General features: G+C 38.9%; 2 protein-coding genes across 9 annotated transcripts in view; one reads left to right on the top strand and one right to left on the bottom strand.

Annotated features, from left to right (window-relative positions):
- Positions 1 to 7,478, top strand: part of KIAA1217 — a 187,368-nt gene extending 179,890 nt beyond the window's left edge. Inside the window, exon 22 of one of the 2 annotated variants that reach the window (XR_014226671.1) lies at positions 6,117 to 6,134. Coding sequence is in view for 1 of the 2 variants with exons in the window: in XM_082287610.1 (XP_082143736.1) it covers positions 6,117 to 6,134 (18 nt within the window). In the remaining variant the exon portion in view is untranslated. Of the gene's footprint in view, positions 1 to 6,116 lie in introns of both variants that reach the window. The other variant, XM_082287610.1, reaches the window with a different exon arrangement.
- The window catches only part of ARHGAP21 (Rho GTPase activating protein 21), a 115,613-nt gene continuing 99,494 nt past the window's right edge, over positions 1,918 to 18,036 (bottom strand). For 6 of the 7 annotated variants that reach the window (XM_082287535.1, XM_082287534.1, XM_082287537.1 and 3 more), the window contains 17 exons: positions 17,243 to 17,401; positions 16,986 to 17,088; positions 16,862 to 16,898; positions 16,258 to 16,383; positions 15,224 to 15,508; positions 14,077 to 14,141; positions 13,847 to 13,995; positions 12,195 to 12,337; positions 11,957 to 12,112; positions 11,771 to 11,849; positions 11,248 to 11,321; positions 11,073 to 11,162; positions 8,473 to 8,598; positions 8,239 to 8,280; positions 7,807 to 7,912; positions 6,023 to 6,054; positions 1,918 to 4,505 (listed from right to left, as the gene is read on the bottom strand). In XM_082287535.1, coding sequence (XP_082143661.1) covers positions 2,772 to 4,505; positions 6,023 to 6,054; positions 7,807 to 7,912; positions 8,239 to 8,280; positions 8,473 to 8,598; positions 11,073 to 11,162; positions 11,248 to 11,321; positions 11,771 to 11,849; positions 11,957 to 12,112; positions 12,195 to 12,337; positions 13,847 to 13,995; positions 14,077 to 14,141; positions 15,224 to 15,508; positions 16,258 to 16,383; positions 16,862 to 16,898; positions 16,986 to 17,088; positions 17,243 to 17,401 — 3,506 coding nt within the window. In that variant the 3' untranslated portion in view covers positions 1,918 to 2,771. The remainder of the gene's footprint in view (positions 4,506 to 6,022; positions 6,055 to 7,806; positions 7,913 to 8,238; positions 8,281 to 8,472; positions 8,599 to 11,072; positions 11,163 to 11,247; positions 11,322 to 11,770; positions 11,850 to 11,956; positions 12,113 to 12,194; positions 12,338 to 13,846; positions 13,996 to 14,076; positions 14,142 to 15,223; positions 15,509 to 16,257; positions 16,384 to 16,861; positions 16,899 to 16,985; positions 17,089 to 17,242; positions 17,402 to 18,036) is intronic. The other variant, XM_082287540.1, reaches the window with a different exon arrangement.

Raw genomic sequence — 18,036 nt, 5'->3', positions numbered from 1 at the left:
TGTGGAGCTGCCCATCCCCCTGAACCCAGCTTCCAGAGGGAACACTGACAGTAAGAGTATCCACCTCAGGACAGTCTGCTGTATGTGCATGCACTTCCCTTCTTGAGTCAATCAATCAGACTGTCACCCTTCTCTTCCACAGGAGGGGGAAAACAGCAAGAAAAAAAAAGCCCCAACACAGTAAAAAAGCACTACAGATAAGGGTCTGAGATAGCTCCTGTTAAGATCAGGGCATAGTAATGACTCCTAAAAATGTCTATTTTCTCAGCTGCCACACTGGCTGCAATTTAAGGTGGCCCAAAATCTCGGCAGTCTTCAAGAAGCAGAAAACAGCATCAGTGATTTTCCAGCCTCAGATAGGCAGTCACTCACTACTTTTTTCAGGGGGAGCTCAGCAGCCTCCTCTCCCTGATGCCCCTGGCAGATGCTCCCTCAAGTGGAGCAGATCTCCCCCCTCAAATCATGGGTTTCCCTTGCATGTTCAACACTACCAGTGCAGCAGCAGAGAATACCATGGAAGCTGATGAGGTTAAATAAATTTGTACCTGCAGCACTGTCAGCCAATACAAGTCATGTTTTGCATGTTTGTTTTCTAAGTTCCTTATTTTTCAGATCTCATGTTCTTCTTCATTTAATACAATAAAAGTTGTTTGTTCTCAAACACAAAAGTTAACAGCCATGTATCTGGGTTCAGAAGTAAAATTATCAGTTATCTAGAACACAACAAAGTGGAAATTAACCCATTACAACGGCTGTCAAAGCAGAGTAACCTGCAGACCCCCAGCCCCTCCCTGTGCACCTCCCTAAGTACACTGCTTCACTGAGGAGACCTCTGGGACTTCCTGTGGATGCTCAGCACACACTGACGAGCTTCTGAGACGAATGATGGGACAAAATGCAGCTCCAGTAGAAGACAATGGGTACTTGCTGCTGAACAGCATTAGAGGCATCACAACACTGTATTCTGACAGCCCTTGCTGAGATAACACTTTACTGCTATGACTGAAACAAAACCCATCCTCAGTTACTCGGCCCTTCACAAAACACACCCATTCTTCCCCACACTGCACACAGGAACACTGCTAATGCACCCACCTCTGTCTGCTCCGGCAGGAAAAGACATTTTAGTTTGCACAGACACCACAAGAACATGGCTCATTTTTATGGGACCTGGTATTAGATGCACCCAATTACATGGTGAGAACTTTCAGAGGTCAGCTGTCATATCTGGGACTTTTCTTCACAGCCGATTTTTATAATGATTTCTCCCAAGGATCAAAACCACAGAAGATCAAAGCACAGGACTGTTACAGTCACTCTGGTAAGAAATGAGGTCTGCCTTTAAAAGCACGTCAGCCAACACATCCTAGTACCACAATTCCTTCTCCTCGCAGTAACTGGACACGCTGAGAGAGTTTTAATCCTCTACCAAGCAGGAAACAGTGTAAGACACAGGGACACCCAAAGTGATGAACAGCTGCTTTGTTTTCAAGTAGGTATGCAAGAACATAGAATAAAAAAATATAACTGATATAGTTCACACACAGATGACTTTTTAGGGTAGAAACACTTTTTTTTAGTTAAAATTATAAAAAGTCCAAGACCCAAACTACACTATTGTTCTGACTGGCAGATACTGATGTTCATTCTGACGTCACAAAATCTGCGCATTAAACCCACAAACCCACTTCCTGCATACCTTAGAATCAAATTATGTATCAAGATGAAAATATTTAACTAACTGAATCCCTCTCACCTGCTGACCTGCACAGTGTGGCCCCACAAACAAAAGATTTATGAGAAGTTTCCTTCATCCAGGAGGAACTGCAGGTTTGGTGATCCTGAGAGCAGTTGCTGACTGCAACTTATAAACGTGACATTTCAGAACAGTTCATCAGAAAGAATCTGAATCACAAAAAGAGTCACCAAAACAATTTTATTTCCAGTGTTTAAGTGGGTATGCACACAGGCATGATACAGGTTTGGATTCATTAGGTCTTCATGCAGAATTATATTCTCAATAAAAGAAACCAGTTCCATCCAGTATCCACTATCTACACGCCTATGTTACAACATTTATATCAAATCTGGTATCTGAAGAAAAGATACACATGTAATATGTACAGTTAAGTTACTTATTTTACAGAAAGATTAGAAATTCAAGTCACATAAAACTCAAAATCTGTATTAAAATTGGAAATATAAAACTCCAATATTTACTGGAATGCCTAAGGAATGGAAGCTCTGTAGCCACCTGTGTTAACATTTGTAAAATGTAATGAAACTCATTAACAGTAAAATGCATTCATTTGTTTGTAATAAGTTTCTCTAATTTAGCAATATGGCACCCTAACAAACCAAATGAATTTATAATGAGGCACTTGTTAGTGACTAAACCAAAAGAACAATTTTCCTGCATACTAATGCCAGGCCAACTCTCAGTCAGAAAACCATGTATACACTACACAGCATGTTGCATCAGATGCTTTGTTCAACATTTGTATGCAGCCATCAAATATACTTTTTCTTAAAATATATATATATACTTTAGTGTTCTTCTGGCTGTGGTAATGCACTGTGAAGACGTTCCACAGAGCACATTGATGAAACCAGCCCAAATGAAGGCTGCATAACAACAACAGTACAGGAAAAAAAATATTTATATATGTACACACACGCACACACACACACGCACACACACACACACACAGAGTTACTGGGAAGTGTAACAGTAAGTTAATGAATTGCTGCAGTGGACGTATCTCCCCATTTCAAAGATACTGGTAAAATCGAGATCTAACCACTTGGGTCCCAGACAGTTTATGAGGATGGGCATCAACTGCTGGGCTGAAGTTGTTTTTGTTGATGTTCTGGTAATTTTCACCATTTACCTGGTCTGGTGGCTGAAATGGTCCCGAAGGTGGTGTTCTATTAATTAAGGTCAAGCTGCTGGAAGAGCTGCCTTCATCTTCCTGCATCTCTGCAGATGAGGGCAGTTCTGCCTTTGATACCTCTGCTAAGTTAGTGTTCTCAAGTCTGGGCTTTCCAGTTTCACCCGTACTAAGGTCAGTTGTGCTAGTGCGTAAACGTTCCCGTGCAAGCCAGTCCGAGATCGAGAGGTCCTGGGCTGGACATTTTGGCTTCAACCGAGTCACAGCTGAAAGCTCAGATTCTCTCTCTCTACTTTGACTTGGTTCTTGAGCTTTCCAAGCATTCAAGACACTTATTTCAGCAAAATCCCTCTGCCCTCCAAGTGTATGCCTTCGCCTGATATTCTTTCTCTTTGTAGTCTCTGCAGAATTAGCTTTTTGATTCCCAACTCCAAACATGTCATCAGCAGATGATTTGAGTCGCAGCTTTAACCTGTCTGTAATCTTAAGTCTCCACGTAGGTTCTTGTTTGTCAGCCTCATTTTTGGCCGATGTAGCTAAACTGCTTGTAGATCTCCCTTTTTTCATGATGTCAAACATTTTGGTCACAGTAGGCAAGTCCTTCTCGCTCTTCGCATCCCCTGACCCCTCACTGTCTGTTTTGTGCCGTGCAGACTTTCTCCTGGAGAGCGTATCACATTCAATAAGTTTGTGCGAGCTGAAAAGTCTGCGACTCTCTAACTTCGGCGTGGAACTTCCCTCCGTACAACTTACTTCGCTTTCTTCAGAGTTCCTCCGACTGGTCTTTACTGCTTCTGACGCTTTCCCTTTGGACAGCCTTTCGGCAGCAGCGCTGGTAGCAAAGACAGGGAAGTCACTTTCACTGTCCGTCTCCATAGGACGCCCTTCACTGATCAATTCACTTCTTTCATCATCAGCATCTTCTCCCTTGCTTTCTGTCACTGACTGCACCTCAGGGCTCAGCATACTGGCATCTAAACCAGTCAGATACATAGTAGATGAAGTAGTTGAGTAATCTGAGGTGATGGAGCTGACATCAGCTGCTAAAAACTCATTGTGTTTAATTTCAGGGCTGGCTACTTTTTTGCATGAGTATCTGTGCTGGGAAGCCTGGGAAGAAGTGCTTAGCATAGTGCCAGAGTCAGACACTGCCTCCTCAACCTGGGAAGAAGATTGTGAAATAGGCATTTTTGGGTTATTCTTCTGCATGGTTTGCAGAGAGTTGATATTTGATGATTTTGTACATTTTTCATGGTAAGGCAGTGAAGGTTCCTCTGTCAGGATATTTTCTTTCTTTAATGACTTCTTTTCATCCTTTACAACATTCACGTCTTTTTTACTGCTGTTCTCTTTTTCCTTCAGGACAAACATCCTTTGTTTTCTCCCTATCTCTCTCTCTCTTTCATATTCCCCTTTAGCTGTGTCCTCTTTTGCTGTATCACCACGAGATTGTTCTGCAAGCTCCTTCTTGAAAAACACATTATCCAACTCATCCTCTGAGCTACTTGGTTGTGGTTTCTCTTTAGTTTTTTTCCGCTTGCGACTAGCTGCTGCAAAAATGGAGGACACAAGCAGTTCCTTGCTATACTGATCCTTTCCAGAACCCCAAGAACCCTGTTAAGAAAAGGGAGAGGGCATAAGTGAAGTCAAAAATAAACATTCGTTAGCCTGAGACAGTTTAAAAACACATCCTGAGCTTCACAGTAAAAAGTGTGTCTTCATTCAGGAAACATTTACATGCTCTTTCTGTAGTTTAAATGACATTGCCCCAGAAGCCAATTTTCATCCTGAGCCTTCCACTTTTTATCTGAGTCCCTTCAACTTAAGAAAGACTAGTTTGTGTATACTATTATTTAGTTTTTGATTGGCTAATAAAGCAGGCCCCATTACAGTAAGAAAACCTTTTCAAGACTGGTTTGCAAGTGCTTCACAGATGCTTCACAGTCCCTCATTTCAAGGTCTCACCTATTCAAAAAGGTTAATTACTCCATTTTTCAGTTCATCTTTCACCTTTCAGACTGAGTTTATAAATGGTATCAATTAATTACTGCCAATAAAATGAATGTTACTCATAACTAGTTTAAGTGTAGAAAATTAACAAATAAACTTCCTTATTTTAGAGGAATCTATCTTTAAAATGGCACAGAAACAATAAAAGTGCAAGCCAAATTATTCCATTTTATGAATTAAAAACTATTTTCACTACTCTGACAACATTACCACCTGGTCCCTTGGAAGCTTTGCTCCTTTCCTACTTACTGCCCCCCACCGCTACAGGCAGTATGATGTGGTGTCCTGGAAACTGGGCTGTTTTGAGGAAACAGCCAAACCACCAAACATCCTCACAGAGCAGCTGTGTTGGCATCTCCACAGTGAACCAGAAGGATGCTCTGAGTCCTGTTCCCAGCTCCAAGGGGGGCATCAGTGCCACACCTGGAATGCAGGCCAGCATAAAGCTGTGCCATGAGCTCACTGAGGTCAGCTGTGTGCTGCCCTGTCACCCTGTGCTACCCCGTGTTAGAACTACTGAACAACAGCCCAGGACACCAAGATTTGTCCGCATGTCAGATGAGAGCTTTGTCAATAAACTGAGGACTGAGCGAACGCCCATGCTCCAGTCTTGTTCCCCTGCTTCACAAGGCGTTCCTCCCAAGCACAGCAATACTTCCAAGGGAGATTCTGCAGAGCAACCTTCAACCACAGCCTTTGCCTTCCTCTAAGATGAGGAGCTATTACCTCCTGAAGAACAGGCTGAATTCTAAGTATATTTTTCTCAGTGAAATACAGAAATATAAATACTCTCTGTGAGCTAGTACTATGCAAACAACAGGGAACATATATATACATTTACCTCTACCAAATGAGATGCAAAAAGGAGCTAAGTGCTCACAATTGTGAGAGCTTGGAATGAAGCTGTTGCTGTGTGCAGCTGACTGCTTTGGTAGATGCAGCTAACTGCACACAAGTACTTCTCCAACACTTCAAAAATACGTTATGAGAAAACAGTACTACCACTTACTCAAGAAATTCTACATAAGCTCTATAGTACATCTCCATATCAGTCATTTAATAAAGCAAGCACCTAACAGATTTCAGAAGCTTGTACTACACCACATCACAAAATTATTTACCTTAGATTTTGCTGAGTCACTAGTAGCTGAATCTGTGGAAGAATTAGAAAAAAATTTTGCTCAGTTCTCTGCAACTTTTTTCTTGTTGCTACAGACAATGCTGGACTTATGAAAAAGACAAGCACGGAACAAGATGTGAAGCAAATTAAAACCAGAACAGAGTGAATAGTCAGAGCTCACAAAGATGCAAGCTGCACCACAGAAAGCCACCGCCATGAAAGGATGCTGTGAATTGTAGGCAGAACCAGCTCAATGATAGGAATGGCAAAGGAGCCCTGTTCTTCAAAATCAAAACCAGAAATACTAATGTTTATTTGATGCTTTAAAGTATACAGCCCCTGCAAAACCGCAGCTGAGAGACCTTTTCAGGACGGCACTGTGTACTCTCTTGAGATTCAGAATACACAAAGCATAATTGGGTGTCTTAGTACAGCTGGCTCCCTAGGTACAAATCATGGTTCTTGTAGTCATACTCTTTTTGTGAGTTTTTAAGGAATTAAGTAATATTTTGTGTGTAAAACCCCAATTATACATCTCTCTCCACCTCTTACTACATACAGGCAAAATTTTATTTTTAAATTGTCTAGATGTCAGCAGCTACTAGTTTTGTACTTTCCCACAACAAGCGCTTTTATGAAATGAAAAATGGACACCATAGTTTTACTGTCTCGCAAAACCCAAGATTATACAATTATAAAGGGGGTAGGAAGGGGCTAGCACAATGACTAAAAAACATGAACTTGGGACTTCCTCCCTGGGAAGAAAGAGCTGAGCCCCCTGCCACACCCCTTTTTGACACATGGCTAATGCTTTATGACTAGAAAGACTGGTAGACCATACCATGCTATTTCTCCTCAGGGTCTGCTTCAGAGATAACAAGAAACAGCAGAAAAACTTTTAAAAAGTAGCATTGATCTGTTTAAAATACTCTTAAAAGAAAATTTACAGCACAGATCAACTTGGGTTTTTTTCCATTTACAAGAAACGGGGGTTTCTGCAGACAAGGCAGCTACAGTGTGGGCAACAGTCCTCCTTCTTCCTACAGTTCCAGCTGTCCATCAGTGACATCACAGAATCCACTAATGACATCACCGTGTGATAGACTCCTCCCACTTCGCCTGTTACAACATCAGTACAAAGTGACTGTTTCAGTAAGTGCTGAACAACCCTTTGAAAACTGAAACAAAAGCTAGAAACGAAGGGATAACATTCGTGGGATACAACATGCTGGGTTAGTGCAATAGTAGAGTGAAGGGAGGAGGGGAAGAAGTCACCAAAAAAGAGCCTGTAATGCTTATCCTTAGCCACAAAAGAGGATGGCATTTATAAACAGAAGGAAACCAGCTTTAGTATAAACATACTGCAACATACTTAAAGTGTCCATCACTTGACAAGAAAACATAACTCAATTTGCATTCCTAACGTTGGAAGGAGCAATATTAGAACACCACTGAAGATCAGTCTTTCTGCCATCACAACAAACCACTTTATAGCAGCGTATCTGCTTGACCTCACAATGATGATTGCATGGGTTACTGTGAATAAATAAAATACTATGTGCAAGACTCATTTTTTAATGATTAAACTCCTGTTAGACAAAAAAGTCTTCCAAATTATATCATGCATGATTATCAACAATTCAAGTCTTTAAGAAGTGTTAAATGATCTTTTGGAAAAGAGGAAAACGTTTTATTAGTAAAAGAAAACAGGAAGAGAGAGTTACAGTGAGTTAACAGAGTAGGTTATTCTAGCCTATGGACTAACACTGTCCAGGCAAGAGTTACCTGATACGTCTCCAGGAGATACTCCCGTTCTTCCAATGTTGGTGAGTAAATGATCTATGTTTGGCACTGGCTGAGATTCTACAGTGTTTTCCTCCTGAACTGCTGTCTACAGTTAATAAACAAAGATCTCTTCATCATCGTTTCACAGATAGTTCATTATGATTCAACAGCATTTAGAAAACTGCATTATTCACCTGAAGAACACGAGGAAAGCGTGTCCTATTTTCCTTTATGCTTTTAAAACAAATGCATGGCTTGCTTTTTAAAAAAAAATAGAATTCATTACTACAAGGACTGGAAAGCTAAAAAGGTGCTTCTGAAGAGCAAACCATACAGTGACATAGTAAGAAATACACAGGCGGTCTAGAGGCAGCAGAAGCAGATTCTAAACTAAGGCAGTTAGAACACAAGTATTTATGCCATAATACTTACAAGAGGTTCTTCAGCATCATCTTCTGTGAAAAACCAGTCATGCTAAAAGTTAAAATAAAAAAGGTGAAAACCCCACAGGAAATACAAAACCCAAATGTGGCACAATCATACATGGATATTACTGAAAGTGACAGTTTGATGGGTAAATACCAGACCCAAACTGGTCCAATGAGAAAAAAGCTGGTTGATCTCTGTACGATCTTATTTTTTAAATAATGAAATGCACCCACTTACTTTTTGGATGAGTGTTTCTACAATTTTATATTGGTCTGGCATGTGCGTAACCATGTGTGTCATGTTATCATCAGATGTCCTCACAAGTGTTGGACCAAATACTATTGCCAGGTTTCTTGGTTCCATCTAAGAAATGAAATATTTCCACATCATACATTTATAATGAGAAAATACAGTAATATGGGCTAAGTACATTAATATAACACTATTAATATATATGAGAACTATTTTAAATAAGGACATAAAAGAGTTTTTTAAAAATACATAAGGTACTCAGGTAGCATGTTACACTACAACAAAAGTCTAATATGCAGCTGCAATAAATACACCCAACATTTCTGCAATTCAGAATTCCAACCTTCCTTAACTTACTGCAAGCAAATGGCTCCACAAGCACAGAAAACTCAGAATCAGATATATTCTTTACACTTTCAGGGGGATCTTTTCATCTTTCCTTAAAGAAACACTGATGCTTGGAAACACTGATGTTTTTAAGAATTTCTTGTTTTCTAAAAAGGCATTTATAGCTCCCTGTTTTTTTTTCCTGAAAATGTTTACATGACACATACACACAAAAAATTAAGCTGGTAATCAAATACTGTATTATATCTACTGATAAAGACCTCATTCAATTTGCATCAACTTCAGAGGAGGTGGCAGAACAAATATCACACATCTATTCTAAACACATCTATTTGCGAGACAGGCTCAGAGTTATGTGATCAGGTCACCACTTTAAAAGTGAATTAAGTGTATGACTAATGTTACATCTCTGACAAATAATTTCAAGAAGCAGCAGCAGAACTTACCTTCTATTTTTGCTTACTTCTTTAACTCTGAATTTACTATTCTAGTATAGAACAGGCCAGTAATATACAGGAGGCAAGGTCTTTGTGCTTACCAGAAGTAAGTTGCAAACGTGACACAAGCCCCTAACACTCTCTTGGACTTGAATTGTGTCTTTTGACAAGTCACACAATTGTAACAACACTTCATTCATCTAGCCTTATATATTTAATAATATTAACAGTATTTAACAACATTCATATAGCCCACCAAAACCATAAAATTATAAAAAAGCTTCCTTTAGGCACTGCACTTAAAAATGACATTTACTATGATTTCCTTATAATATCTGCTGTAATTTCACTGAAGTTTATAATCTGTTGAATTTTTTTTAATTAACACACAAATACTTCTCTTTCATATTTACCTGGAAGGTATTATTTTCAGAACCTACCATATTCACCTCAACTGATCTTTTAAGTGATTTAAGATGATTTAAATGATTTGGCCACAGGCTCTTCTATATACCACCAATTATATCAAGTTTTTTCCTTTACTCTGTGTGGGGCATGCCCAGCCACTGCCCTGGAGGGATGTCTGCTGAGATAAGGAGATTGCTCAATCTCCCAGCAGAACTCCCCTGGAAAGGCAACCACTTTTTCAGTTATGGTGAGAAGAAGACAAACTCAGAATCCTCCGGGAGACCCTATGCAGATCCTTTGTAGCCCATTGGCCTTTACCCTCTGGCACCCACCCCCTGTATCCCTATAAAGCCAGCCCCCTGCCCCTCCGAGGGAGAGCGCTCGTCCCTGGCTTCCCTTCGCCAGTACGGACCAATAAAGCTGCCTCGTGGGGAACAGCTACACGAGCCTCTCGTCTCTCCCTGGTCCGGCCTGGAGGCTGCCCTGCAGAGCTGAGCTGAAATCACGAGCTGACAATCACTAAAGAGCTGACAGCTTCTGCAAGGGCCCTCCTGCCAGCAGCTGAGGGAAGACACCGGGCCTCGGGAAGGCGATTCCTTTTGGGACCATCTCTCCAGACCGGTCACAGCTTCCTCGGTCAGAGCTACTGACCCATCACCAGCTGTCATAACTCTGCCCACTGGAAGCCAAGCCACCACATTTCCTGCCCTGAGGTAAACATCCATAAGCACACCCATATTATGGACAGCTTTGCACTCAGCTACCCCTCCCTGAGAGCTGAGAAAGGGGACACTATTATTTGTATTTACTGTAGGATTATAGCATGCACAGAAGCACTCAACACCTCTCTCCCACCCTACGGAAATGACAAAAAGTTACATTTAGAGGTGGAAAAAGACCCAGTAGTGATGGACTACCACCACTTACAGTATGAATTTTCTTTATTAAAACCAGCCAAACAGCATCTATAGGGTAATTAAACAGACAACTACAGCAAGTCCTAGTCTTAAAAATTTCTCAAGCATACAGAAGCCAGGCTTCAAAGAAAGCTAATGTGACAAACACTGTCAGCACTTTATTCACCTGTGCCCTGCCCAGGCAGTCTTACTGGTGTCTGAATTGGATTACAGGAAATTTACAGACTTGGGATAAATTTAGGATGCAAGGAGTTATTCCCAAGAGACTGACTACCAGTTTGAATAAACTTAATTCACACTAAACAGGTGCATATTTTGCAGGAGTACTTAGCCTAATACAAAAATCTTCTCCACAAAGCAAAACTCCCTAATTTCATCTACAACAATAAACTATCACCTTAATTAGAAATAACCCGGCACAAAAATAATACTTAATGAAACTAACCAAAACACATTATATGTTTCTTTCTAATACCTTGTTCTTTTCTGAGTTCTCTGCTACTGTCTTCAGGTGTGCAGAAAGAAACTTGAGAGTCTCATAATGGTGTTCAGGTAAATCATGAATCTGAAACAAACAATCACTATTCAGAACTCTGAACACTTAATGCTACTTTTGTAATGCACCTGCAACACAACTGATTTTAGTTTACCAGTCTCTTCAGTGTTTTCAGACGCTCAACAGGATCTTCTTTTCTATTGGCATCTATAAAATCTGCATATTTATCTGTTAAAAAAGCAGAAATTATTCATATATATGAGTTTTTATATCTATGTACGTATATGTATACACCCCCATCTGCCAGCCCCACTTCCCCTTGAACACAAGTAACATATATACAACAATGACCTCTGGAATTAGCCCATTATATTGTACATATATGTATTGTATGACAGTGGGGAAAAAAACCCCCAGCTTTCATAGAATACTGCAACAGCAGAATTGAAAATTTTACTCTTTTAGTTGCATATTCATAATCCCTTCACATCAGAGAAATTCTACTTACACCTCTCATTCTTAAGATGATCACCATGACTCCCCACCCTTTAAGGAAGACAACATTTATTGCAGAGTGGGGATGATTTCACTGGGTTTTCTCTCAAACCATCTGAACGTTGTAAGACAATTGTTCAACAGCAAGTCCTAAAGACAAAACTGTAATGAAAACAACCTACCATTGGTAAAGAGGGGTTCTGGGAGCTTTCGGAAGAAGGATTTCAGCAAACTGCTTATCACGTTCAAGTCACGCCATTTCTATGTGTTTAAAATAAAAGGTCAGACATGCTTTATATTTCTATAATCACAACACAACCAGAAGTTTTGGGCATTTTAATATGAAAACAGTGTGCTCGAAGACTTACATCATCATGAACATCAATGTCAGTCATTCCTTTGTTGAGCTCTTCTTGCATACTTGAGATAGCAGCATTATTTCCAGGCACTCTGTAAATACCTGTGTATTCAAGACCTCTTTCTTCGACCAGTTTGCAGCATATATCAACAATCAGCGGAATATACTGAAGAAAGAGTTGTATAGATAAGTAATTGATTTTAAAAGTATTTTAAATTCACAATGAAAAAAAACCTCTACTTCCATACTTTGTTGGTATGAGCTGGGGGGCAGTCATCCAGTCTAACACCGAATGTTCCAACAGCAGAGGGCTTCTTTTCAAATGTCTTCCTCATAATGCTTGGAATGCCTTTTCTCCACGTCCCTTTGTCTTTTGGTGGGCTTGTCTCATCTTTTTGTTGTTAGGACCATGGAAAAAGAAGAAATAAAGACCAAAAATAAGAACATTTATGCCACAAAGCTGACTGTAAGTACAGGTAACAGATTTGCAAAAAGCAAGTGGCACCTGCTGCATTTTTAGCTTTTACCAGCCTGGCTTTAGGCAACAACTCACTAAATATTAGTCTGTCTTGAACATAACTTCTCTTACTCTTCTGTGGTTCAAAAGATAAATCTAAACATACTCACACCCCAGACTTAGAAAAGCAAGTAGCTGGATGGAACTGTGGCATTTCATCATTCTAAGACTAAAGGTATATAAACTACGCAATTTAAAATTTATATAAACTACTAAATTAGAAAAAAATAAAATCTACATTTAGTAGCACAACACTAAGTCTCTACGGAATCACACTGCTGCACGAAATACCCATCAAACTCTAGAGCCATGCTCACACTTGGGCAGACTTACTCTTTCAGAAATTATCAGATTTTAGTCACTCCTCAATCAGTCCAAACATTACTCACTTAAAGTATTCTCTATTCAAAAATCAGCTTGGAAGTTCAGTTGCTCTGCCTACCTCTCCTACAGAATTCTTGTAGCAAATTGCAATTCCCATTAATCCTGCACTGCAAGTCACCTAACACAGTAAGTACTTCCTTCTTATGTCTGGAGATATTCTTTCAGTAGATTTGACATGTACCCAACACATGGAATTTAGTCACATGTGTAGCACTGCAGGAGCAAAGGGACATTTGTTGGCAACAAAAAACAGAATTCACTGATAGCTTAAATTCAAGACTGAATCATTAAAAAGTGGCTGATCAAAAGGATCAAAAGTGATTGCTTATCCAATTTCCTGAATTTGTATACAACATTTTTTAAACAGTCTGAAGTACCATATGTTTACACACTACATGAAAAAAAAAAAGAAAAAAAAAGAAAAAGAGAGTAAAAAAGAGCAGCTTGTGACATTATTTGATGGAGTTCAGATACTGATTCAAATTTGCCAGCTCATCAGACTTTTTTAGAACTCAGGAGGCATTAATTTTATTCCAGAAAAAATAATACAGGTTCACTCCAGTGTTTTAAAAATTAAGACAAAAAAAGCTGCTCTTCTGTACTTTTGAAGTACTTTAATGGAAAAATTTACCTTGTCACTTCCAAGTCAGCTGGAGACTGATTTGTATGTATTACACATAAAATTATTTCCAAAGCTTGGCAAAATTTTGCTCACAAGAAGCCTAAAACCTGTATTTTACTACTGTTAGCACTACATTGAGCTGTTGGGGAAAAAAAGCCACAAAACCCTCTTGAGAGGGATCTTAAATAAAACGCTTCAGGGATCTGAGATGAAGTAGTTCCTAGTGACTAGAGTGAGCAGAGCTGCAGCTTAAAAAGCCCTGGCTAATACTTGGTTTGCATCTATATATTCATGAACTAAAAAATACCTGAGAAGGGCACCTCGACAGCCTTTGCACTGGGGCAGAAGGGAACTAGAAATACACAAAACATACAGACCTTTAGTGAGAAGCTTCCTTTCAGTCTCGTCCTTAGGAGAATGTGGACTCTGAGTCCTTTGTTCTGCTTTAGTTCCAAGCAGAGTCTGTCTGATACTTAGACTCTGGCGAGGTGTTTTGGGAGATGGCTCTGTTTTGCTGCTTGAAGAGCTGAACAAGAGAGATTACTTCAGTTAAAAGAAGCTAAATAAGAACTCTACAAAAACTACTGGCGACACATAATCCACCTACCTCATCATTGTACTGTACTCTTTAATCCTTCGACTAATCAGATCTCTACTAGTAACACCAGTATCCTATAAAACAAATTGAGAAACACTTTATATTTCCTTTCAGAATATGATCAACTCTTCTGGTCACCAAATAAATACTGAATTCAGCATTTCAGTCCACTTCAAAAAAACTCAAACCCTCAACCAAACCAAACATCCTAACAGACAGTTCTTGAGAACAGTAAAGACAAAACACTTAAAACCACAAGGAAAACAAAAGTGAGTAATTACAAATTACAAAAGTACTGCTATTTATACGGGTTTTTTTTCAAAGCAGTACAATCTGATTAAATCTTTTTAAACTGAAAGTAAGTTTAAACAGAAAAAATGCAAGTAAACATATATTACTACTTTGAAAAATACAATCCTATGTGCACACAGTACTTAGAAAACTAATTGCTACTACAAATACAACTGAAACTACATGAATTCAAATCTGCTTTTTTACCTATCTTTGTAATACTTTGGATAATTATTTTGAATCTTAGCAGATGTGCATGACCACAGACATGAATATATTCCTCTGTTGCTCCTCAGTGCAATGAAAATGCACCATGGACAATATTGGGACAGATATTGATACCTTATGTACAACAAGAGATGTTTGCCTTTGGCAATGAGCATTAACTTAATTCATAGAAACATCAGCATTTAATCAGAGAAACAGGCATCCTCCAAAGTTTCACTTTTTAACTGCTGAGAAACTCTTCACACTGTACTACTGCACACACCACTTTGCAATGCAAGCCTGAAGAGAGACCCCACTGGTCCTAAACATGCAATTATCTTTTAAAAAAGATTAGGTATTTTTGGCAGATCAGTTTACTATAAAGTGTATCTTTAGTCAAATCAGCAACAGCATTAGCTAATTCCTTTCAAAATTCTATGTTCTAATTATGACTATGTTGACCTTTTTTTAAACTCTATTCATTTACTCAGTTACCTTTCCTTTCACCTCATTTTCTTGTATGTTCCTGTACACATTTTGGTCAACTGCTTAATGAAACATTAATTCTTCTGTTCAAGTATTAATTACAAGAAAACACAATACATGTAGAATTAAAATGAAAGAACTATGACTTCTGTTTCATATGTTATAGAATTACCTCATCATTTAAGTTGCTGTTGTCCTGTATTGCTTTAATCCATGCTAACATATTATCTCTGTCCTCAGCTTGAAACAGGTACTCGCGGTCTGATGTGGTGAGTCTAAATACATTTTTCCTCTTGGTTTCACAGTATGAGATGTCTATTAAGCAAGCATTGATGCTTATAGGTTGTTCTTCCTCAGAGAGGGTCACTTGTTCCTTTTTATCCTTGTACAAGTAAAGTGAATGACCTCGAAGAACAACATACAATTGCTTCCACGGCCGAATGCTCCCACCAACTCGCTGAAAAACAGCAACCAAAGTGTCAGTTTGCTTACTTGTTACAGTGCACCATTCTGGATTACATAACTACCTCCAGAAGTTTCACAAAGAAAGGCTACCCACCTGGCTGGCAGAAAGACTACACAAGGTGGGATTCACTAATTGCTCTCCATTAGAGGAGTGAATTGCTTGATAACCTGCTCTCCCAGACCACCCACTGAGTGTGAGTTCACATATGACAGTAGTAGGAAACAGAATGCAACAAATTCTGGTCTGGTATTTAGGGAACTCTTGCCCATGCCTTTTAAACTGCCTTCAAGTCAGAATGGCATTTTGACACCACTGCAATTCCAGACTCCCAGTTTTCTTTAAGTGTTAGTCTATATTTGTGCAGAAGGTTAATTTGAACTCAACTCCACAACATTCACAAAAATTACAACTTTTTTCATTATTAGGAAAGAGGAAAAAAATACAACTACACCTACCAAGGGACTGATTCTTATTATTTAATTAGTCATTAGAAATTAGTTTACTTCAACAGATCCTTTGAAATGTAAAATTAAAACCGTTTGGAAAGCAGTCTGTAGAAGAGGCTGAGGAATTGACTGAAGTCAATTTTTAACAGGTCTGAACTTTTGTCAGTCTTATTGATGATCTTATCCCATCCAAAAAAATAAAAAAACCCAACCAGGAAGGATTCAAGTTTCTTATCTTAGTTTGTCACCAGCTTAGTGTTTGTCCTAAGTTAAAAACCCAAACATAACAGGTACCTTTCCTTTGTCTGTAAAAAGCTGACGAAAATGGAGCCATCCTTCTTTGGAGGCATCAGCAAACACCTCTGAAGAAGAATCTTTTCGGGAACCAGAGTCTTCTGAAGATTTCTGGCTGTCTGGGACCTAGAGAACACGTCACAGAAAGAACCCCACAGTGTAATTCTAGACACATTTGTCTACAGTTCCTCTGTTCAAGATGTTTCTCCCTTTAAAAATGTCCCCAGGAATATGCCCCTGGGAAAATATAATTTCTAAAGTTTACACACAACAGTAGTGACCTTCCACATGTCAAGAATACTTGGAGAAACTTCAGGAGCTTTAGACTTTCATTAATGAGTTTTCACAAAAGGCCACCACATTTAATATGCTTTGTTTACAGAGACTAAGGAAAATTAAAATCAAGGACCATGTGATGAGTCCAGGAAAAAAGAGACCATGTTTACCTATATGATGTATACATCAGCAATCTGATCAGTAGCAATTCCAATGAACTTCCTGTCTGTTCAGCACATCACTTTGTATAACAGACTTGCATAATTCAAACAATTTGTCACAGCAGTATGGGTAATATTTAGGAGTTGCTATATATATATTTACCTACCTTAATCCCTTTTAAACTAGACACATGTTTGATGGATCTGTTGGAAGAAAAACAAATGTTAAAATGAGATTTTAGACACTTTAAAAACAGATGTCCAAATTCATTGATTTTTTCATGAACTCACGATTTTCCCTCTTCTCTGTAGTCGTCCAGTCCTTCATCATACGACTTGGATCTCTCCGTTTTTGCAGCAGGCTGGCTATCCAGGACACTAGGCCGGATGGATTCTACAAACAAATAGAAATTTTTGAGTACGCAGGAACCTGAATCACATTTTTGCAATTTATTTCAAGCAATAAAGAGTTCACAAATTTCACTTCTGATCTCCAGAGTGTGAAAGGAAAAAGGTTGCAAGAGAAGAAGAATGAAATCAACGCTCACCATGATCATGTGAAAGTTGTCGCCGAATTAAAGGGATTGGAGATGTAGGACTGGGAGGAACAGTTGTTATAGCTGGTGCTTGAGAAGCAGATGCAGAAATAACAGCAGAAGCAGGAATGTGTGCAATATCATGGTCAATACTAGGACTAGTCGGTTCATCTACAAAGGTAATATGTTATATATTAACATATTAAATGCATTAATCAAATGCTCAAACTAAATAGCTGTCTGAACATTCTCGCTACTGGGATATCAGATATCTTAAACATGAAGTCATTCTAACAAACAGAAGTGTCCAATTAATTCACACTGTCACATGTACTCTTTTTTTCATGAAGAGAAACCTGTTTCATTTCTTAGGGATGTTAATTGTACATTAGGGATAAAGGCAAAGAACATCATCGATTTTGCTGTGTTTGAATAACTGGAATTATTTGGTAATCTCTCAATATTATTTGCAAGTAGAGTCTTTTTGTTTATATGCATAAGTACAACACACACTTATTATATCAGTAAGTCTGAACTCAAGAGACAGATAACTACAATAAAATACGGGCAGACTATCAAAAGCCATTTGGTTTAAAGGAGTGTTCAAGTAAAAGAGGCAAGTTACAAGCAAATAAAAAAAAGCATTTTAAACAGCTATCTAGCATTCGAAGAACCAATCCCCCCATCCTCCATACATTCAAATAAAGCAGCAAGTACCCAGACTTTTAAAAGATGGGACTACTACATACCAATCAGTTCTTCCACTAATTGTTCATAGAAACGATTACATGCCATACATGCCCAGC

The sequence above is a fragment of the Coloeus monedula genome, assembly GCF_965178545.1.
Source record: "Coloeus monedula genome assembly, chromosome: 1".
Taxonomy (NCBI): Eukaryota; Metazoa; Chordata; class Aves; order Passeriformes; family Corvidae; genus Coloeus; species Coloeus monedula.
This window is presented reverse-complemented; position numbering and strand designations above follow the sequence as displayed.